The following is a 24,572-nucleotide window of genomic DNA, read 5'->3' as shown; positions in this document are numbered from 1 at the left end:
ACAATGAACCCACAACAAGATTATTGCACTACCCTATTGTCATATTTTAGTAGTAAAATACATGCGGAAGGAAGTCATTCTGATAGTTCGCAAGCATCATACCAAGAGGTTTTGAAGTAACACAGTCAACAGTAGCAATCATGAATTTCACAATGGAGTTGACCTATTTCACCAAGAGTAGCAAGATGTAGAAAAAAAGTCAAGGAGTCCCAAAAAGTCACTAACATATACATATCAAACATGTTATCAAGATTCATATAAAACACAAAATTTCAAGGCACTGGCCTTTTGCACCAATCCCTTATGAAGAATACCTATATTATGTTTATGCTGTAAAGAAATCACTGAAAGATATGGAGGAAAAAAATATATAATACAACCCTATTAGCAGAACTACTGAAAATATTCCTTTTCACAGCCAACTCAAGTTAAAAGATTGAAGACAATCATCGACTAAAGCTAATAAGCCTGCACAAAGATTGGAGTATTACTGCTAGGCTTATAAGAACGAAGGATCTGTTTGATGGTGCTCAAGGTTACGAAGTACAATTCTTGCAAAGATTTTAGCTTCAAGAGGTGCAGTAGCTGCAGCAGCTGCAGCACGGAGAACTCTAGGTGCTCCAGCATTTTGCAAGAGGCTCACATGATGCGCGGCATGCCTACCACCAGGGATCGTGAACTAGAAGAAGAAAATGACATAAATGGAGACTATCTCAGCAATAACTATTCACAGAAAGAGAATAGAATGTGTGGATTGCCTGCGCGCGCATGAGAGAGAGAGAGAGAGAGAGAGAGAGAGTATGTGAGTGTACCTGTAGAAGGGCAAAAGCAGCACATGCCTTGAGAACAGACGAGGGATTTCGTAGCATAACAACAAATCGCCCAATTTCAGCTCCACTAGGGAAAATTACATGCATGAAACAAATCAAGACAAGAAAAGCACATGGACCTCAAATGAGGATCAAAGATTCACAAATAAACATGAATTGCTCACATCAATACATATATTCCACATCTAATCAAGAATGCACAAGATCGATAACTTAGTCCAGCTAAACCATTTTTTCCCCCGCTCACTAGCAACATCTAACTGAATCTCAGTTTCAATACACAATATCACAAGGCAGACACAGTTAGCTGCATCAAATTTTTTTTCCCAATTTGTTTTCCGCAGGACAGGGTAAGACGGATGGATGAATTCACAAGTATAAAACTAGAAAAATGCAAATATTTAACTCTCTAGACTGTTTCCATCATCTCAAAAAGTAACTAGTGCAGGCACTACGCATTCCTCATACTCTGATTCACCCTAGCACACCCCAAGAAAAAACCCATGGGACATCATATAAATGTATAATTACAATTGAAAATGCAGAAAAGCTATTTAAAGCATATTCATTGTTTTTTTTCTTAGACATAAATTTACGCTGTCATATGTACATGCCACAAAGAAGCTAGAACCTAACATGTATAATAAAAAAAATAAGGGAAAAACCATAATTTCCCTATTTCCTTCCTTGCTTCAAAAAAATAGCTACAGGAGACAGCCACTGTGCACTTTCACCCAATACATAATAAGTTATTTCACCAGGAGAAGCAGCCAGGTCCAAGCTGAGGTAGTGAGATAACATAAGGATCTAAAAGCAGATATTACATTCAAATTCATATCTCAGACGTGGAGCAAATGCCTGTGAGATGTGTAAGCCAGGAACTACTTGGCTCAATCTAGGTCTCATATAACTATAACTAAACAACTGTTGCAGCTTATTTCAATTGATAACATCAGATTGGAAATATAATTCAAAATACGGCATGATGGTAATAGCTATTAGAGTTGACAACCAGCCATAAGGTGCTATGCATAAGTTTTGAAGTCATGAAATACCAGCTTTGGCACTTTTATAATTCTGATATTGCACTATAAGCATATGTTTTAAAGCTTTCTTTCCAGATTCAATCTACAGGGGGAACCAGGAATTCCTTTGGGATGACATGTTATGTATTCGATGAGTTGAGTTAAACCTACTTGGAAAGGATTTTCTACATCAACAACAGAGTCAGCAATGTAACTTCAGCTGGCAAAAAAATCAAGTACTATTTGAGCTTCTTAAGATTATTTGACACCTTATCATGACTATACCAACAGTTCCTTTGAATACCAGATATAGAAAGGGAGGTACAGTGGATTAGAGCTATCAATGCTTTTGTTATCACCACAAATTCTCACAAAGAAAACTTTTTCAAGATTGACTTGCACAAAGTAGACAAGCAACTAGTCAAATTGAGTACCAAATATACAGTAACAAGTACCATATAGTCCTCTTCTGATTTCCTTGACACATCAAAACTAGCCAACTATACTTGATAACCATTGACAAGAAAGCAGAAAATGATCAATAGCTGAATAATCAGCAGGAAAAAAGTGAGTATAGCCTCAGATGGACAGAGAGAGTAGTGAGGGAGAGGCAAACCTGCATCGCAGATGACCTGCTTCAAGAATTCGAGCAGATTCTGTTACTTGTGACAATGCAGCTGGGGCTGATGACACAGCAGCAGCAGAAAATGCTTGTTGGTCAGAAAATGTAAGAATGAAAGCTTCAATGTGCTTCAGAGCCATTCTTCTCGCTCCATCTAAGCTAACAGTCTTTGATGTACTTTCCGATGAAGTCCCCACCAGTGCAACTTCATCCATTCTGAATAAAATATGCAAACAATTTTGAGCATCTTATGTCAACCAAAATTAGTGAAGACCGCCACCATGGGTTGGAGGAATGGGGACAGGGAGGACTATAGATAATGGTAACCCAAAAAAAAGGAATATAGAACAAGAAAACTAGAAGTGGGGGAAATACGTTCACAGAGAGCTGATGTAGGTATTTTGGCCATATTATTTGGTGGGCATGATAAAATGCTTTGGCAAACTACCTCAAGTTTGCAAGTTTGAACTTCAGGGCAGACAATTTGCAATTTAACACGAGGTATTAGGTTCATAACCAAGACACCCTTTCTAGAGTATACATCTCTGTGCGCTAAAATAACCTTTTTCAGACGCATAATCTAGTCACTTAGTTATCAAGCTAACGTTATGAACCCCGCATCTCATAGTCTTACATCACATCAAATATTAATTAAAATAGCATTATCAACAGCCTAAAACCTGAATAAAGTCAAAATTCCCTTCCCCCTCAACCCCAGTTGGAAGGAGGGGTTTGACAATCGGGCACAGGAATGGACTATTACAATTTTAAACAAAAAATGCAGCTATGGCACTTATAGCTATCAAAACCAGATTCCTAGATTCAAAAACCACATTTAATGCTCAGAACACAACTTTTGACACTCAAAACTTTTACAGGCAGCTAAAGTTTTTGCAAATTATAGATGAGTTGGTCAAGCCTACAGATTAACAGGCACAGTTCAGGGATAGGATTTTAAGATAATCTTTTCTACAATGAGATTCCTGGCCATAAATGGTACAATTCCACATACGCTAGATTACAGAATCACCTACAAGGAGAGTAACGATTATGGTGGTAGGAAATCAGATGGTAAAATCATTTGGCCATCCATATGGCCGTGCTTTGGAGGTCAAGGAGGTCACTTTTAGATTACTTATCTAATACAAAAACAAAAATAGCTGCTTTTCAATAGGACAGTCTAAATTACAGGGAAAAGTTAAATTCAATAGGACAGTCTGCTTTTCACTGTCTAGCATCAATATGACATATCAAAAATCTAAATATACCGTATTTTTTTGGCCCCTAGGAGCTTGAGCATAAACTTTTATATTTACTTATGAGGTATTTCATATTTCCTGCAGAAATTATGTACCCTGGCTGTTGCATTTCCAGCATTCATAACTGATTATCTCCAGTTGTTGTTCAGAAAGCAGTTACTGCACTGGACTTAAGATAGCATCTTACCAAGTCAAGAGACTTTCTAAAACTGCTGTCCATCTGCTAAACAATACGTGTATTGGAAGTAAAAATCTTCACTCACACTGAAAACTTTTGGACCATGGACGTAATGCATATCATAGAATATAAAAAGGTAGTTCTATCACATAAATATCTGACAATCCTAACCCCAAGCTGTTTTATAGACATGGGGTTGGGTTGACCAAAAGCTGTTCATCTCAGATACTTCAAATGCAGAAAAAAGGAGAATGACATGAAACAACCACCAATTGACCAGGCCAAGTAGGTTATCACAACACAAGACCCAGTCTTACTTACACTGCCACATATAGCTGAATTTTCCTAAGAGAACTTGTCACTGGCATTTTCTATTGTGATTCAGATCTATGATGGACCCCAAGGGTATAACATATGCCTAGTTCGTATGACAACTCAAAACATTTAGGAAGTAGTACTTGAATGTATCAGTATCATACTATATGGCACTTTACTATAATCCACCAACTCAAATATTGAATATTCATAATTCGATATCACAACCATAATTGATGTCACAACATTCCACCTAATGTTGCCTACAAGACATACAAACATCTAAACAGGTTCACTATTTTATTTTCAACAAGTTATTCCAAAAGCAAACCTAATAGTCAAAGAATTGAAAGATGACAAAAGATTGGTCAGCCAATACCTTCCATCAAACATGTATGCTAAGGCCAATGCAGCCATGAAGCGCGCCATTTTGGACACAGATGAAGAACAAAGATGAACTAATGCCGGAACACCCCCTTCCTCCACTATACGAAGGGCATTACCCGGGTTAAAAGCCAGATTCCAAAGAGCTCCAGCAGCAGTTTCATGGACATCCTGAAATGCAAACATACACTTTAAATACAATCTGACGTACAGCATGCAGAATATTTTTAACGAAACATGACTTGGAACATATTTAGCAATGCACATGAGATTCTCTCAGACACTCTGGTAAATACTTAGATTCATAAGTCCAAACCCAAAAGATGACGAGCCAGTTCTTTATGCATGGTATGGTTAACACAACGTTTAAGAGTTACCATTAAAACCTTGTCAAATATTATAGACCTCTATAGCGTTATTGACTCTTGACCGACATTTATATCCTTATAAATGGGGCAATCCAGTTTGCAGTCCCACATTTTAAATTTTGAAAAGAGCTAGATAGCATGCCAAGCCTATAATTTCCCAAGTAGGGGTGTAGATTTGTTGAGTCGTGTTAAACTAGTGATGTAATTGTATTTCATGTCAAAAAAACATAAAAACCATACACAACACAATTTCTTATCATCGCATGTTATGTTGTGTGAACCCCCTATTAATTAACGTGTCCAATCGTCCGTGTTTGCTGAGTTGGCCCATTAACTTTTTACATGATATTTGCACTTTTAAGTTTGACCTGATAGACAACCCACAATGTGGTTATTTCTACTAGTTCTTTTAAATCAAGCGCACACAAATTAAACAATTCCATTAAAAAATTTTAAAGACAAAATTAACAGTTGAATAGATATCGACAAGCAATAGATTTGTACGGAACTAGAAGCAGTAAAAGTTCGGCAATTCAAGATTTGTCCACTCTGAATAAGAATATAAAATAAAATCTACAAGCAATATTATTATTAACAATGCAGAGCAACATACAGTTCAAATATGCCCCATTTAAAATACATTACAGAGCTCCATATTATTCAATTAAACCCAATGTTGAATACAGCAAACAGAATAATATGCCCCAATCCAGAATATACCACACAGAATACCAACTCAAATTCAGCCAAAGTATCATTTGATTGAGAATAATTTAACAGTAAAAGCTTATGATGTCATCAACTCTACTGAAAATTCCACTAAAGAAACTCAAGTTAATTGTATAATTCTCACAAGATAAAAGGTAGCAAACAAATTCCACATAAAAGTGTTGTGCAAGAAGAAATTTGAAAGTCAGCATAGTCCTACTATTTACTTTGAAATCAAATGATAAGTTTGGTCAGTTAAATTTACTGCTGACATTTTGAAATAAACTCATTCAGTGCCAAATAAACGTTTTTCATATCTCAAACAAATTACTCAGAAAAGTCCCAATAGACAATTTCATAGCAACAAAAAGTAGAGATATCAACAATTCCTCAAGTGCCCTCCCAGTTCAATGAAAATTCTAGAAGATGTGAAACTTATTTAAGAGTGAAGGTGAAAATATGTTGTGCCCTAGGTTGTGGTTTAAGTTTGTCAACCAATAGGTGACACATTGAGTTTGTTTGGACAACAAGAATTTGGAATAAAAATTTCAGATTTTGTTTTGCTTGCATCATACACACAATTCCCAACCACCTTTTTATCTCACATACATCACATCACAAAAAGTGCTACAGTAACTGGATCAAATAAATCATCCAAATAAATTCTTATCCAAACAAACTCATTATGTTTTAGCAAGAAAATCTTGTTGGCCTGTGTGATGCCACATAACCTACACAATTTTGGTCGTGTCATAACAAGGTCTGACCCACTTATGACCCATATTTTCTAGTGTCTTGTTTGGCTGTATTTTATCCGCATTATGTTCGTGTGACATTGTCATGGTGTGATTAAAATTGCCAGCCCTAGTTTCAAGACAAATTGAATCCACCTTTCTGTAACACATAGAATTAAAACTACGTGCTGCACAGGAAGTACAGAAGCATTTCACTAGGTAAAGGTTTCTCTTTCTTCTCCTTCTTCAAAGTAGAAAAGGGAATTGATGCAGGAAAGCCCTTTGGCATGAATTCTGGAATGCATATGATCCAGATTCCATGATCTTGTGACTAAAAAAGGAATTAAATGAACTAATGGAACCGTTGACCATAGATTATCCCAAGACTGCAAGAGAGTCCATTCAACTTCAACTTCTCTCAAAGCATTAAATGTTAAATGTTAAAAAGGCCAATTTATATGCCTCCACAACTTGGAATCCTAGTAGATATTTGATATGAAACATAATTAATAACAGGAGGGAAAAAAATTTTAGTTGCCGGTTGCAGTGTAGATGAGGGAGGAGGGTCTAGGAAAGAGGAAGTCCATCAAGAATGGTCAAGTAGACGTAGATGACTGCCAACTTTAGAGAAGGCAGGGTCTACTTAGTATCCAAGCCTGCATAGTCATCAAACTACCAAGATTACTTAAACATTAAATGTTAAAAAGGCCAATTTATATGCCTCCACAACTTGGAATCCTAGTAGATATTTGATATGAAACATATTGATAACAGGAGAGAGAAAAATTTTAGTTGCTGGTTGCAGTGTAGATGAGGGAGGAGGGTCTAGGAAAGAGGAAGTCCATCAAGAATGGTCAAGTAGACGTAGAAGACTGCCAACTTTAGAGAAGGCAGGGTCTACTTAGTATCCAAGCCTGCATAGTCATCAAACTACCAAGATTACTTAAACAACATACAGGGCTTCTTTAAGCCTGCTTTTTTTTACCATATCATTTCTCTCTGTTAGAGAAAACACTATGACTTTTGAAATGAGTTGAGGACAAGGATACATGGCAATTGCTTCAAATGAAGAACCAGAAACCATAAAAGAAATATTTCTCACACTAAAGGTAGTGAAAAGAGAGAATAATAGTATCATCTTGCAGGAAACCCCACCACTATCAAAATTAATCTTTCATAGTACTTGAGCGCAACATGTTGTTTTATTGTTCACCAACTTGATGACTTATTTCCTCCCTTATCAATGTAATTGTTTAGATTCTTCAAAAGACTTGTACTTCATAACAGTTTCCTAGCATCTTTAGAATTTATTCTAGATTCTACCATCAACAAGTTGTTGCAGGGGAACTTCTGTCATTGACTATCTTCATGAAGCTAGGTACTATTTTTTGGGTCACAAAAATTGTTTTTGTAAACCCCTAGTGCTTGAAAGTTGTGCTGCTCAATTCTCCATCATGTTGGCCTTTTGATCATGCAACCATGATGACCCATACAATGTATGACCAACTTTCTTTAGTAAAACTTCCAAATAAGTTGAGATTCTTCAAAAAACATAGATGCAAGTCACGAAATGATGATATTAGCACAAACTGAGATGTTATTTACCCACTACCCAGGCTCCGCAACAAGAACAAGAATGCTTTCCCACCTGCAACCTGAATTGGTCAAGTAACTACATATGAGGCATAATTTATGTTCTTGCTATCATTAACAACCATAGGTCTTAGCAATTTGAAGGAACTTGAAGAAGGAAGTATCGGGGAATCATTAAGCTTTGCCTGTCTCTTTTATGACCAACAATCTCAATACAAGACCATATCTTCAATCGTGCATGACAACAATCAACACCTCCATCAGCATTTGCCTCTTTCAACTCTTAAAACTTCTGATTTAAGTTAACACTACGTGACAGAGCTTCAGTGAAATTAGTTCCAAAAGTGTGATGTCAATGACCTCCAAACTAACAATACATGTTTGTGGTAGTTTCTTATTTCCCATTATCACATCTTCAGTCAGCCACTTTGAGACTAATTCATTGAATCGTCTTTCTTGGGCTGGAGTAGTTGTGCGATAAACACTATTTTGCTGCAAAAACTTCCTCGTTTACATGCCATTGTACTCATCAACAGATGAACTCAACATTTAGCATTCCCAACACAATCCATAGATACTATTTTGGGCAGTTTGATCCACTGACACTACATATTAGTTTGCATTATCGTATTCTATCTCCATTCATTGGCCAGGCTTGTAATGTTCAATAAGTTGTGCTGCAATCCCCCTATTATTTATGGTCTCTTAGTTCATAAAACCCCTTTCTGCACTAATCCACCTATTACTACTTTGCTTAGAGTCTAACATCTTCAAGAGTTGTGCATGATCATAATCTGGTACAAGAAGGTTTCTTTCATCATTGCTTCCCCTGTTTCTGACGGTGGCTGCTTCTTTTGGCATACCTACACCTAGTTTCTATGGCACCATAAGCAAATCAATCAGCTCAACTTTGTTTAATTGAAGATAACTATCTTACTTTTAAGCATTAAATACAACTAATAATCTTCAGACATCTATCAATCCAATGAGAGAGGTAGGAATTGGATTACCACAATAACCATCATGTTCAAGTGATGCCTTATTTCCACATCATAGTACCAGTTGAAAATTTCCAGCTTCTGCCATGTCTATGCCTCCAGGATCCACTCTCGTTCAGATTTGAAAACAAGTTCCAACAAAATTTTGTTAAACTGCTAAACTGTAATAACTTGCAGCTTCCCCTAAAACTGCTGGTGTTCCATCTTCTATCCTCATCATAAATATTCTTTCTACTTAGACCATTCTCCATAAGCTACATTAAATGACCAACACTGCAACTAAGAATAGCAAAGTCTTCTTTGAGCTCTTTATATGCTTCTCCTTGTTACCTTTGCATTGCAGAATTTCTTCAATATTTGCCTCAAAATCAGAAAGATAAAGCTAGATCCTATTAGTTCAAGGACATTCTCACCACTGAAGAGCATAAAACAATTGGAGGCAAGCATCAGTCTCGCTCACAAAGCTGATCTGGGACAGCCATTAAATCTTAATTTAGGAGTTCCAAAAAGTGCATGAGCCAAGAACTTCTTCACAAAACAAAAACTAAAAGAATGAATGCATGCAAAGAAATTGAGAAACCTTAAAACCACTCAAGGCTTATGATGCCAAAACAGCAATAAATATTTATCATCTCTAAGTTACTTGATTTGTTATAGAATAGCAAACGTTTTTCAAACCTTACATTCTCCTTATATGTCTCTCGTAATCTCATCCTGGATACACTAGAGTATGGATACAGCAGACAATATGATATTACCAGAGTACCGATCCTTCTCTTATGTTAGATTCTGACTAGATTTCAGATTTCAAAGCCAAACTGATCTACTTTCTTCCTGTACACATAAAAAGACGGTTGTAGCTTCAAATTTTCTACTATCAGCAGAGCTCACGTCTATCCAGTGCTGCACTCTATGTCCAATAGAAGTGTTCAAGAATCATCAGTAAAAGCTTTTAGCACTTTATCTTCAGAAAAGAATAGCAATTATGAAACTAAAATAGCCAACAAAGACTAACGAGACCACTAATGCGGCTGACGATAAACTTGGAAAATGGGATTCTGTATGTTAACTATATTGATCCTGCAATCACAACACTGACTTACCAAACTTTTCTACTATGTATACAAATTATACACGAGATAACCTATCATGGTTTCTGGCTTTATTGGATTCAAAATATTCCCACTCTAAACTTTCTCAAGACATGGAGAAGGGCATGAGACATGACAATACACAAACTAATGCTTCTTACTAAATTCCTTCACCAGGCAATTTTTTTCTCAACAATGAGCCTCAGAACTTCAAAAGGACTTTCAGCTAACAAGAACCAAAAGCTGCAATTACGTAGTTGTCCCTTTTATTGTTAGCTAAGTACCTATGTCCGAAAGGAATACATGACAACCTGCTGTCATGCTTCTGTCTTTTAATTTTATCTTCTTTTTTTTTGGCAGGGGAGGGGGATGGCTCTGGGAGAGTAGCAGGGGAATATCAGAGGAAAGAGGTGCATGGAGGAGAATAAAACAGAGCCACCAACTATGAATCAAGGGATAAGTTCAATATGCACCTAAGTATCATCTTACCAACTACCTAACAAACACAAGCAAATTGTAATTACCACGAGTAAAGGGAATGCTTTACAGAAGAAAATAATGACTATAGAGTAATTTTAAGAAATCAAATTGCTGCAAATGTAAATTTACCTCAGCATCAGATCGTGCAAATGCTATCAGGGGTGCCACACCACCTTCTCGTCCAATAGCAATGCTGATACACAAGCAACAATTGACACTTTAAAAAGGAAGTAGCACAGAAAAAAAGAGGCAGGAGAGGCATGAAAGCACTACAAATTAGGAGCATGAGAGAAAGCAAAAAGGAGCATTAGATAACTCCTCTGTCTTTGCATTATTTCATGGACCTGTTTCTCATGCCTTACCATAATGACCATATTCATGCCAAAAGTCCAATATAAACCACGGAAATACTTGAAGTCCACTTTTAACGGTCTTGCCTATTGAGCACATTACAACAACCTTTAAACCCCTTTTTTCCAGCAGTATCATGACACCTAGTCTAAAACTCAGAAGAACCCCCCCAATTTTGTTAAGACCTACATGCCTATTACAGATAATCACAACTGTAAATTTAGGCACTTCGTTCTTTTTTCCCCACTTTCAACTTCTTAGATATCTCTGCTATATTGAAGGTTTACCAGTATTTTAGGCCCAGCAACCTTATCTTTTATTTTTAAAAAAAATACTCATATGAAAAATCGAAACTTTTCTGTGAAATAATAGTAACATTGTCCCAAACTCATCTCTGCCATAAACATCCACTTATATTCTGACAAATTAAAAGAACCTAAGGAAATCCCTATTGCATAGAAGAGACCACAATGGATCAAGTCAATAATAGCACATAACAAAATAAAAATATGGGCATTTGGAGCAACAGCCATAACTTAGAACCATAAAATAGAAAATCAAACAAATATATACACACACACCAAAATGGAGACGCAATGTGCAGGAAGAGAGATTGGGAGGAGAAACATCAGAGAGGTGTATCTATATATACAAAAATTTACAGTTAAGAGTGTGTGTGTGCAGAAAGAGAGATTGTAAGGAATAATTTACATCCTTACCTATTTGCTTCTGAAACAGACAGTCCCCATAAAGCTCCAGCAGCTCTCTCTTGGAGACCAGGAGAAGAATTTGAACATGAATTTGCAAGAGCAACCTGAACACAATATAAGCTTTATTGATTTGCAAGAAAACTCCAGGTAATACAACTAAACAATCAAGTTTGACTATCTTTCTTCACCTTCCAATACTTAAAAAATTGGAAAGCCCACCCTACATCAAAAGAATTCAATAGAATCCAATATTGCAACACCACCATTGGAGATTCATTCTCTTCCCATTAGCAAATGTACTGAGGAACATTATTTGATAAAGGTAGAAAATCATTTACAAAAGATGCTTGATTTAGTTCACAGAGAAGATCACAAGATAAACAAAGATATGTTTGAACAAGTAGTAACTTCCCTTGTTAAGGTTGGATGTTAATAGGTAAGCACATTACCTTTTCCCAAAAAGCACACTCGTTTTAACTGATTTGTTTAAAAAAAAATAAGAACTAAATTTCCCCAGGCAGTGTTTTTTTGACTCCACATGATTAATTGCTCCATCTAAGCAACTACTCATATTAATTGAACATATCTTTATCAATGTACATTTAAGCATCTTAAGCTACAGAGGTCTAGGCTCAAGTAGGAACAAGTCTTACCAAGGCTTCAACTCCTCCAGCAGCAGCAATTGCTTCTCGATTCCGATCATCAAAAGATAAGTTCCACAGCGCCCCAGCGGCTTCTTGCCTATATTGTAGCAGATAAGCAACAACCATTAGAAGATAGTGCAGACTCATTATAACAGGAAGGAAAAAAATGAATTGATAGCATAAGACTTTGCTCCCTCTCCCTCTTTCTGTGAGAGAGTTTAATAAAGTTGAGTTTGACTCTCAAGCTCTAAGGCCACAGAATTAATTGTCAGTCTGCGTATAACTACTTCAGCAGGATGCATAACAATGAAAGCAGAAGCCAGAACAAACCAGTACGCAGTGCAAAAGGACTAAAATGAGGATTTTTGTCGCTAATATTTTTCATATCCAGCATTAGAGAGCCATTAAATACAGATTAGCAAACCAAAAACTAGGGGAAAAAAAAGAAATTAAAAGGGGAGAAAGAAAAGCTTCTCCTATAAACTATTCTGCTCTGATCTTAAATGCAAGTGCTCAATGGTTAATAGTGAAGCAACTCAATTTAGCTTTTACAGCTTTACATGGAAGTCCTAAAATACTAAATATGGAAATATATGAACCAATTTGTTGCAACAGATAATCTATAGGGTACAAATCACATGAAAATAACGGCTCTTTCCCACTCTATCAGGAGTACAGGGAGGAGAATAAGTGATAAGACCAGGTTTCCGATCTGGAATTTCTTAAGCCAAGATGAGCATGGTGGTCATTCAATGAGTAATCTTCCATGCACATCAAGGCAAATTTTCTGAAACAAACAATCAACAAGAAAAAGATAATACTCAGTCAGGTATCAACTATCAAATGCATCACACCGAAGTTTGAAGAGATTTTAACCATGCAAATCTCTTCTACTCATTTTTGACCAATGACATTTTGATCAACACACTTAACTTCGGTGTTCTGGAGATTTTGACCTGAATAAATGTTTAAATTTCTATTGTTTTAGACCTCTTGTGAGTGCGAGGAAGAACCAGGACATCGAATACGGGAAAAACAGCCATCTGTCCAATTATTAACTGAAGCTAACCATTTCAAGTTCAAAGGTTGATTTCTCCTCTCTTTTAACTTCAAAATTAGTCAAGTTTGCTGTTATCCACTGTAGAAGATTTACCAACAGATGAACAATCTAAGCTTATTACCACAGTAAGGAGGGAATGTTAATGCCAGACCTATAAGCTAGTTATACTGAATGAGTGTATAAAAAAAAAACCCTTATTTAAAAGGAGAAATACATCAAAAGCTACTCCAAGCTACCGGACAGCAATTAAAATCTTAATTTAATATTCTAGAATGCACCACCTGACACCATCATGAGGAGACTGAGTAAGTTGTACAAGTGCTTCAAGAGCTCCCGCCTCTTGTCCAACAGCTGCATTATTACTGTTGCTATCTCCATGTGCAGCCAAATTTGCCAAGGCACGGGCTGCCTGAGAATAGCAAAGTGGATGAATGTTAATCAATATGAAAGTGAACATTGAATCCTTCTATACACATACACACCTTTCCAGACATAACTGTAAACTGAAGACTGATGCACACATGAAGTCTTACCAGATCCAAATCTAATGAACTCAATTAGATTTCTCAATTTTACATATTTGAGTATCTGATGAAGAATTATGTTCTAGACCTGTGATACAAGTACAGAGGCCAGGTAAACTAAGATTGTGGTGGACAATTAGTAACATTTTACTCTCAGAAAGCAGAATAATTCAATTTCGGACAAATGCACACAGATAGATGATATAGAAAGACTAAATTATGTAGCAATCCTTGACAATGTTAACTATCAAGCATCTAGTTCTTGCCAGTTACTTCTGTAATAAGATAAGGAAACTACCAACCACAAGATTATGTATGCTTACAATAAAAATTGGAAGAACTTCAATGTCAGTACTAAAAAGTATGATACCCTAACTTGGGATCCAATATTTTTGCATACTGTAGCACGGAATTAACCAGGAATGAACCACTAAACACAAGCATCAGAACTTTTTTTATTGCCATGGGTTTTTTACATGATTTTGCATTGGAACTGGTGTCACATGATCACAGAAAAGATAATAGCAAATCATCCTCAAATGAACATCATGATGCTTCAATACATGAAAATCAGGATACCTGCTCTTGCACACCATCAACTTTGCAAGTTCGAGCTAGAGTTACCAAAGCATGTACCCCTCCTACTGAAGCAACCTCCATGCTGCACTTGTCATCTGCAGCCAAATTCGCCAATGCACCAGCAGCACGTTCCTGAAAACAAGTCCTCCTCATGATATAATTAAAAGGCAATGATAACTAAATTCACTCATGGATTACTATTGCAAGTGAAAGAATGCTCGTGAAAGCATGAGCATCTTGAGATGTATGAAACAGTAATTGACATACCAATACTCCCTCACCCCCATTGGACCATTTGAATATAAGATCGACTAGAGCTTTTACACCACCAGCTTGGGCAATGGCACCCTGTAATGTGACATTTATTGAGTAAACATGAAATTTCAAACATGAAACAACCAGACTAATACATGACACATACAACCTTATGCTCTTCCCCAACTGATAGGTTCCACAGTCCTCCTGCAGCCTCTTCAGCAACCAACCTGTTCATAGACCTAGCCAAATTTGCTAGAATATCAATACCTCCTTCCTCAGCCACAGCTTTTGCAACGTTGGTGTTGACTGATAAGTTTGCTATAGCCTATCGAAAGACCAAACACAATAGTACAAATTTAAACCTTGAAAAGCCCATAATGAAGCAATATAGATGATTTGAAGGATAAATGATTATCTAAGGTGGGAATTAGAAGAAATGTTTCAACATATAAAGACATAATATAGCTGCTCTAAAGAAGCCTTAGCACCATAAGTATAAATTTCACCTTTGCAGCTTCTGATTGAAGCCCCTCCCGCCATGACTTTGCAAGGTTCAGGAGGAGACGAATGCCACCATCTCGCATAACTGTTTCAGCTCTTCCACCATCTATACTAGCATTCTCATCATCAATGACTACGAAAGTTGCAAGGCCAGTCGCTGCCCTTTCTTGAACTTCCTCTTGAGTGCTCTGCATCAAACTGAGCAGCAGATATGCACCTTGGCTAAGCCAGAAATTATCTAAACCTTGTGGATTGCTCTCAGCAATACGTAGAAGTGAATGTGACAGGATCCATTCCAGCCAATTCATGATCTCATCCAATTTTTTGTCCTTGGTGGTTGTGTTTTGCCAATTTAAGAAAGTGTTCCTCTCTTGTTTAGTAGTATCGGCAAATAGGGAAGCTACTCCTTTGAAAATATCAGTGAAAAGTGCAAGTAGCAGTTTACCTCTATGATTGGTGTTGGAAACAAAACTAGCATCTTCCTCAAGCGCTGGACAATTTAAGGCACACAAGACTTTCAAGCTTTGTGAAGATGAAAATAATCTTGAAACAGCATTAGGAATTATATCTGTCCTAGAAACATCTAAACCTCCTAAGTTAGGCAATTTGTTCCAATGCTGTAATACCATTGACCACTTCACACTAGTTGTCCCTGCAACCGATAGGAAACGAACTGATAAAACATTTCCCAGTGCTATCTCATCAATACTAAGACAGTCAATAAAGCCAACGTCTATTAAATTTGGACAATTCCTGGCCAAAGCATTAATGGCATCTCCCTCAACTTCACGAATACCTGAGAGCCTAAGTTTCCGCAGATGACTACAGCATAGGGCCACTGCTTTTACTGCATCACTGCTTATTCTTTCGCAGAAATCTGGCCCAAGTTGGAGACTCTCAAGCTTCTCATGTCGAGCAGCAATAACCGAGAGTGTAGCATCACTAATTTTCCTGCAATAATCACCACTAATCTCGCTCAAACTTCTAGCTTGAAGATTAATAATTGCATCAGCAGATTCAGCACCACGGAACCGGAGTTTCTGCAGATCTCGACATCGAGAGGCAAGAGAAGTAGCTGCCGCAGCATCACATTTATGCGGCCTGAGATCGAGTACCTGCCACAAGCATGGCAAGGACCCCAGGGTTCTCCACGTCCGACATGTCGATGACAAGCTCGCCCGATCACGGTAATTAAGACATGAAAACAACTGTATCACTGTATCATCTGGCAGCTTAGTCCAATCAACCACACCCTTATCATCCAAAACGAAAGATTCTTCAATATCTGGGTAATCCACTTTCTCTTTTCCCCTCCTGGTCAACCTCCTCCTCACCTTCCGACTCATAGTCAATCAGTCAACAAAATCCAAGGTTACCAAACCAGTGATATATCAACGTACGTTTCCAATCCCTTCACTTAAAACCAGCAACTGACAAATGTTTTAGAACTCAGAGCCTTTGCATTTAATCACCAAAAGCAGCAATGACAAGCTGGGACATACTTGATCTAAACAGACTTGAATCACAAAGCCATTGAAATGAGGAGCAAAACGAACTATAGAATTGATAATCTTTTCACCTGAACGTACTCAATTTCCAAAAGCACAGATGGTGCACAGCCAAACAAAGAAGCAATCGCCTTTTCAACACAAAATGCTAATTCCACAATCCAATGATCATACAAAGTAAAACCAAGATACCATTTAACTCAAATCATAACATCCAAATTCCCACACCAGTAAAACAATCAACTCTAACATCAAAAACCCTAATTCTCAAACCACTGATGACTTAAATGAGACAGCTGAGCAGAACCCAATTTAAACATGTGCACCAAAGAGAAAACCCACGATGCGACTAAAGGAAAGAAGCAAAATTTCAAGTAAGAAAAAGGATGATATCCAATCGCATATACATTTAACCGAGTAAAGTTAAAACTTTTTTTTGCCCTGAAACCTGAGCTATTTGCCTCTGCGCTTGTTATCAAATCTATTGCCTTTCAGCTGAATTGCATCCCAAAAGCCGGATTGAGAAAAGAAGAAAGAAAGAAGAATGAAAGGGGTTAAGAGGACAAAGCTGAAGAAGGGTCGGAGAGAATTCAGGTAGGCATGAAAGAGGGATGAGATAAAAGCTTTATAGGCCAAAACCCAAAAGCACCCAAACCTCAATTCCTCTCTTCTCTCCCTCTCTCCCTCCCTATTTTTAATTTTGCTGCTACTGAATGGTTGGAACCAAAAATGTACCAATATTCCACTACAATTATACAGACGGGAGAGAGAGAGGGGGTAAGGGGAACTAGATGAGGTGGGCTGCTTGAGATTTCAGAAGGGATTACTACAATATTTCAGGGGACATATGATAATTCGAGTAGAGACCACGGATTGATGGGTGATTGTTGGCGGTTTATGGAGCAAAAAAATGGGCATAAAATTTGTTTTCACTTTGTTTATACGACTGATGAAAGAGTGGGGAATTAAAATGGATTTATATACGGAGTATCTGAGCATTTTTTTTTTTCATGCATGTATTTATATAATTTATGCATATAAATATGGCAGGAATGTTAAAGCATTCAATTTTTCCACCATATATGGCTGATTAAACAAAAATGTGGCCAATGTATGGTGTTTGTTGTCAAAATAATACATGTGATTATAAAAAATCTTGGATGTAAGGTTTGTTTTTTTTTTTTACATAAAAGGAACTATCAATAGTTTCATGTGTTGAAGAGGCAGGAGGAAATACATGTATTTGCATCAATACAAATTGGGAGCACAGGACACATTTACTTGCCATATTTAACTTTTTACATGATGAAAATTCTAGTCTTTTATTATGGCAAGCCACAACGACGTTGTCAGAGCAGAAAGTGTTTGGATAGAATATTTTTTGAAACAATATTTAGAATAATTACTGTAACATTTTCTGTGATGTGATGTATGTGAAATAAAAAAAAAGATTAAAAATATAAAAAAATATAAGTTGAAAAATATGTTTACTATGCAAGTAAAATATTATTTGAAAAAAATTTGACTATCTATATCCCTGTAAATGCCTAAATCACCCCTATGAAGGTCAATCCAATTCACTGCCAACTTTGCCATCTCCTCTAGCATCGTTTCCTGGTTTCTGCTGATGCATGCAACCCCGCAATGATCATCAGTACCTCTGCTTCCCAGCCAGTTCTATTTTGCTCTCTCCCACAAATCCGCCTCACTAAATTGAATATCCAACAAGGCCACCATGATCCACAGAGGCAATACATCCCATGCCCTTCTTTTTACTCCCTTTCATCCGCTAAACATCCTAGTCTGGGTCATTGACTTCTGATGTTTGCACATAAGAGTTCAGTTATGTTGGAAGCCCGGAGTGAGTGGTGAGGTCACATATGGCTTCCTCTTCCTGTTTTAATCAACGACAGCATTGATGGACATTTTTAGCAAATAAAGGTTAAGTTTTTCCCAGATTCTTGATATCAAGGATATGCTTATAAGCCTCAAGATTCTTGACTCTGATGTTTATGCTCATAATTGTTGCAATATTTTCCATTTTATTTCTCAATTGAAACGCAAGAATGGCCATGAGGTTAGGGTGGGTGGTTTCATTGTTCATATACATTGCAAGTTGGGTTGGGAGCAGCGAGGCTTGAGAGAGATCCAGCTGTAACAAAAGAAAAAACGAGAGAAGGACATATTGTAAGGCTGGTAGAAATTAGTCAAACTTTAGGAAGGATAATCTAGACATTTTAAGTGGCAATATCTCCCGCTTTTATTTTTATTTTTTTTATTAACATTAAAGATATGTATCCAATGTATTTTAGTTATCTATGGTTGGTTTAACTTTTATTTGTGAAAATTATAATTTTACACCTGCAAACTACACATCAAGTTACTTTGAATTGTGAGTATTGAAACAAAACAATAATGATATTTGACATTATTATTTCCAGATTGAAGTATTTATTTCTTATCTCACATTAGGTCCATTCTAATCTTACAAATAGTAATGTCTAGACATTTCGATTGTGTAAAGTAAAGTCTTAGCATTATCCAAAATGGAACTTTTGCACTCACATCAACTTCTTTGTGTTGTTGTGTGCCTTTTAGCTATTTGTGAATTAGTGCCAATAAAAAAGTTCAATGAAATAAAGGTAAAAAGTCACGGACAAATAGAACTGTTAATGGAATCCGACCAGTATGAACTCGACCCACTTAACTCGATGAAAAACCTAATGAGCATAACTTTTCATTAGATGGAGCTGAGTTTGGATTTAAATATTATGCTCGAATTAATATGAGTCAAGGTTGGGTTTTATTAAACTCAAACTCGATATAGGCATGACCATTTAATCTGTACCTATTTATATAATTATCTATATAATACATTTATACCTTGGTATAAAAAATTGTATCCAAATAAATATATAATTGGTCAATACTAATACTTATATGTCAAAATATATTAATATACATACAAAATATTAAATATAAACAAATACCAGAACTTACAGACCAAAAAACTACGAAAGCTTTAATCCCTATGGTTTCCCCCCTCACCCACAGTCACAGCAGCCTCTACCTTTCCAATCTCTGCTCCACCTCCATGATTGTTGGTCTCTATAATCTCCAATCTCCACCTTCACAAAGCAAACGTTGGTGGTTTCAATGACAAATCATGTATTTTGTACACTTTACTAGTTTAATCTTTACTTGAAATATCACCATCATTGCTTGGTATATTTTCTTCTTTCCTGTAGGTTCTTATATGACTCATGAGACAAATCAATTTGTTTGCTTCTATTTAGATTCACATGTTGTCGTTCTATTAAAAAATGGGCACTGTTAATAAAGGGAGTGGACAAATATTAGTAAGAATAAATTGACAAAGGCTATGGAGAAGTTCCAACCTTTGAAAATCATATTTTATTACTATTGTCAAGTACTTTGAATGAATTAGATATAATTATTATTGAAATAGACTGCTACCAGTTCATGTATAGTTTTAGTGTTGTGGATGTTAAATTAGCTTTACAACTTAATAGTTATCGTAATTACATTAAAAAAAATTAAGGAGTAATAAGTGAATTTCGGCTAAATCCGAATTAGACTCAAAATTCGAATGCTTTGTGAGCCAAATATAAGTTTCACATTTATTAACTTGAAACTTATGTCATGAAACCCAAAATTGTTACTATTTTTTTTTCTTCTAACGGCAACATCCAAAACTGCTACTAATTAGATAAGTCGAATATGGACTTATTAAAATCTAATTCAGATGTCACAATTGACGGGTCTATGGACGAGTAGAGAACAAATTTACAGCAACTTAAGCATTTTTTAACAAGACGAACAAGAAAAAGGAAATAAAATTTTAAAAAATGGAAACTAGGGTATTAGGGACGATAACGGGTAAGGTAAAACCCAATACCTGTGGGTATCCAACTCGATAATTAACCTAATTTACACAACCAATGGGTTTTTCATTATGATTTGGTCTTGATGAGAAATTACCAACAGATAACCTAATAGGGTTTGGTAAAAAAATTCTAAAACCCCAATACTCAATACACACACACATATGAAGAATGTTGATTTAACTCTTCATTAAAAATTGATTTTGTTCCATGCAAAAGTTCTATGGGTTTACAATACTTTAAAACTCAATATAATGTGTCAATTTAATATGATGTATGTATTGATTTTAGTTTGGTAAATGTTAGTTTTCCTTTTTTGGACGGTTAAACTTAGTGGATAAGGGGTGTCCGATAAGTAATCCGAATCCACTAATGAGAGGGTTTGGTAATGAGAATTAAAACCCTATAAGGTTTGGTAAAATTCTTCTATATGTGAATTAGGGTTTGGTAAAAGAAATTTTTGAAGGTATCCAACCTGCTGTCATCCTTATAAGGTGTTGACCTTTTTCTTTTAAGATTTCGTTTTTAGTGTTCCCTTTTTCATTACGCCAAAGGTTACGTACCAATACTATGAAAACCATTGATCAAATTTCTGAAAGTCCATTCATGTCTAATGAACGCAAATGGGTGTAAATTTAATATGAAACTATAAAAACCATTGAGCAAATTTCTAAGAGTAAAGTCTATTCATGTGTAATGAATGCAAAAATGTGTAAATTTAACATGAAGCTACGTAGACTTAACCCACCCATGAATATTCATTTTTAAGTTGATTTCTAAAACTGAAATTTTCATAATCTGTAAGTAAATTGATAAATTGTTCACTATCATGTGACATTTGGATAAAAACATTGGTGCCATAAACACGTCTCATTATTAACACAAGTTGTACTAAACAGAACATATAAGTTTTGCTTATTCCACCAATAGAAAATAAAACCAACTTTCCATTATAGGTTCCTTGGCCTAAAATTCACTTGTATTTGGTGTATTTGTATATAGGGTTAATCATATTTTATCCCTTTAAAGAATACCTCATTTTTCAGTTTACCCTCTAACCTTTAATTTTGCTCACTTAACCCCATTTAGGACAAAATTGCCCTTGCATTATTTTGACTTTTCATTTACCTTATTTTCCTTTCTTTTATTTCTTTTTCTCTTTCTTCTTTATTTAATTCTTCTTCTTTCCCACAAAAATCTTCACCTTAATGATTGAAATTGAAAAAGAAGAATTGCAGAGATCTATCTTCTCATTAAATGATTAAAAATATATTCAAATCACTTTCGTAAAATACAATTTTTTTAGTCTTTCAATTCTTTTAATTTTAGGTTTTCGTCTTTCCTTTCTAGTTTCTCATTTTATTCCCAAGAAAATATCTTAAGATGAAATTGTGACCTGATTAATAATCATCAATTGAAATTTATGACACGTGGCATCATACAAAAAATCAAAATTAGTTTTTGATGTCTTTTAAACCTTCACCTAGAAATCTGCAATTACAAACTCAAAACAAAAATTTCGTTGAAATGAAATTTCTATTGGGAAGGATGAAAGAGAGAAGAAAGAGAAAAAAAAATAAAAGAAAGGAAAACAATTTCATCTTATGATATTTTTTTAAGAATAAAATGAGAAACTAGAAAGGAAGAGGAAAACCCAAAATTAAAAGAATTGAAAGGCTAAAAAAATTGTATTTTAGAAAAGTTATTTGAATTTTTTTTAATCATTTAAAGATAAGATAGATCTCTGCAATTCTTCTTTTTTAATTTCAATCATTAAGGTGAAGATTTTTGCGGGAAAGAGGAAGAATTAAATAAAGAAGAAGGAGAAAAATAAATAAAAGAAAGGAAAACAAGGTAAATGAAAAGTCAAAATAATGCAAGGGCAATTTTGTCTTAAAGGGGGTTAAGTGAGCAAAATTAAAGATTATGGGGTAAACTGAAAAATGAAGTATTTTTTAAAGGGATAAAATGTGATTAACCCTTGTATATATCATATCCATAATCAGTAAGTTACACTAAATTTTACACAAACACTCAAAAATATATACCATTAAAATGGAAATTTTTTTTTGGGAAAATCGTCCAAAACGTTCCTCATATTTTGTAAAATAACTTTTTTCGTCCCTCACTTTTAAAAGTGTAATTTTATATCTCTTACATATGAACATCGGTAAAATTTAGTTCCTAACTAGATTTCCGATCATTTTTTAGCCGGAACCCATCATGTGCAAGGCACGTGATCATTTTTGAAGGGTAAATTTGTCAAATTATATTCTACATAATCTGATCTATAGCCCTCCACATTTTATAAAATAAATTTTTTCGTTCCTCACATTTTATAAAATAATTTTTTTCATCCCTCACATTTCACAAAATGAATTTATCCATCCCTCACATTTCAAAAAATGAAATTTTCATTTCTCACTAATTATGTGTTAATACATTTTTTTAAACACATGTATATGTCTATTTGATTTTGCTTAATAATAATAGCATAAACACATGTATGTAATTGGGCCCAACTTGTGGGTTATCTTCTCTTTTTGTATGATTATGACTAATATTTACTAATAGAATCTTAATTTGCATATTCTTATTGTATTTTGACCGAAAATAACTTTATTGGCCAACTTTACAATGAATGCAAGATTTTTTACTAGCTAATACCAGATGAAATCAAATGATCACGTATAATATATAGTATTCTTATTGTTAAATGAAATCAAATAGACACATACATATATTTATACTATTCGTATTATTAAGCAAAATCAAATAAACATATATATGTGTTTAAACAAAATGTATTCACACACACATACACACACACATATATATATTTAGGATTTCCCTCACACACATAATTAGTGAGGGATGGAAATATTCATTTTTTGAAATGTGAGAGATGGAGAAATTCATTTTGTAAAATGTGAGGGATGAAAAAATAATTTTATAAAATGTGAGGGACGAAAAAATTTGTTTTATAAAATGTGGAGGACTATAGATTAGATTATGTAAAATATAATTTGACAAATTTACCCTTAAAAAATGATCGCGTGCCTTGCACGTGATGGATTCCGGCCAAACAATGATCAGAAACTTAGTTAGGGACTAAATTTGACCGATGTAAATATGTAAGAGATATAAAATTACACTTTTAAAAGTGAGGGATGAAAAAAGTTATTTTACAAAATCTGAGGGACGTTTTGGACGATTTTTCCTTTTTTTTTTTTTTTTTACAAATTATACATTAAAATTTTATACAAAAACCAAAAACCACACCAATGAAATGAACCCATTGATCGTGCCCTAATAATTACAAGGGATAATTTCAGAAATCTCTCATGAGGTTTCTAATAATTTAACTAGCCTCCTCTAAAATTTATAAAATTACACAAACCTCCCATGAGGTTAAGATTTTGATAACAAATTTTGTCCAATTAAAAAAAGTAACATTAAAAAAGTAGTTTAAGGAGAGAAATGAAAATTTTATTCCATAAATACCTCTTATGCATGTACACAAGTCGTATTAGTAAAAAACTAAAAATAATTAAAAATTAGAAACAATTAATACACACGTTTTACCACTCAAAAAGTTCAGATTTAATAAATTAGACAGCACAGATAAGTAACAAAACTACACTAATGATTACAAGATTCAACAAAATAAACTAAACATCTCTTTTAACATAATGTTTGTTATGATTTTTGTAATTTATGGAATAAAAGTTTCATCTCTCTCCTTAAAGTACTTTTTTAATATTACTTTTTTTAATTGGACAACTTTGTTATCAAAATCTTAACCTCAAGGGAGGTTTGTATAATTTTACAAACTTCAAAGGAGACTAGTGAAATTGTTAGGAGGTTTCTGAAATTATCCCTAATTACAATGGAATGGTACAAATAAAAAGGACTGGGTGCATCCTGAACATGGGATGCGCCATGGA

At 35.0% G+C, this 24,572-nt stretch overlaps 1 protein-coding gene across 1 annotated transcript; it reads right to left on the bottom strand.

Moving 5' to 3' along the window:
• Positions 1-204: 204 nt before the first annotated feature.
• LOC113726863 (protein ARABIDILLO 1) lies at positions 205-17,674 on the bottom strand. Its single transcript, XM_072075357.1, has 13 exons — positions 17,169-17,674; positions 15,218-17,069; positions 14,878-15,036; positions 14,721-14,801; positions 14,454-14,585; positions 13,632-13,759; positions 12,300-12,387; positions 11,656-11,750; positions 10,715-10,778; positions 4,609-4,784; positions 2,472-2,693; positions 813-897; positions 205-679 (listed from the first exon to the last, which is right to left on the bottom strand). The coding sequence occupies exons 2-13, from the start codon at positions 16,556-16,558 to the stop codon at positions 500-502; spliced, it is 2,751 nt and encodes a 916-aa protein (XP_071931458.1). The 5' UTR covers positions 16,559-17,069; positions 17,169-17,674; the 3' UTR covers positions 205-499.
• Positions 17,675-24,572: the final 6,898 nt, after the last annotated feature.

The sequence above is a fragment of the Coffea arabica genome, chromosome 2c, assembly GCF_036785885.1.
Source record: "Coffea arabica cultivar ET-39 chromosome 2c, Coffea Arabica ET-39 HiFi, whole genome shotgun sequence".
NCBI classification, from domain to species: Eukaryota; Viridiplantae; Streptophyta; class Magnoliopsida; order Gentianales; family Rubiaceae; genus Coffea; species Coffea arabica.
The sequence above is the reverse complement of the archived record's forward strand: the minus strand, read 5'-3'. Positions and strand labels throughout refer to the sequence as shown.

Excerpts from the sequence above, each read along its gene's own strand:
- LOC113726863 (XM_072075357.1), bottom strand. The coding sequence starts at position 16,558 with ATGAGTCGGAAGGTGAGGAGGAGGTTGACCAGGAGGGGAAAAGAGAAA. Across the intron at positions 4,785-10,714 it reads TTGCACGATCTGATGCTGAG|GATGTCCATGAAACTGCTGC; the intron begins GTAAATTTACAT and ends TTTGCATTTCAG. Across the intron at positions 2,694-4,608 it reads GCATACATGTTTGATGGAAG|AATGGATGAAGTTGCACTGG; the intron begins GTATTGGCTGAC and ends TATTTTATTCAG.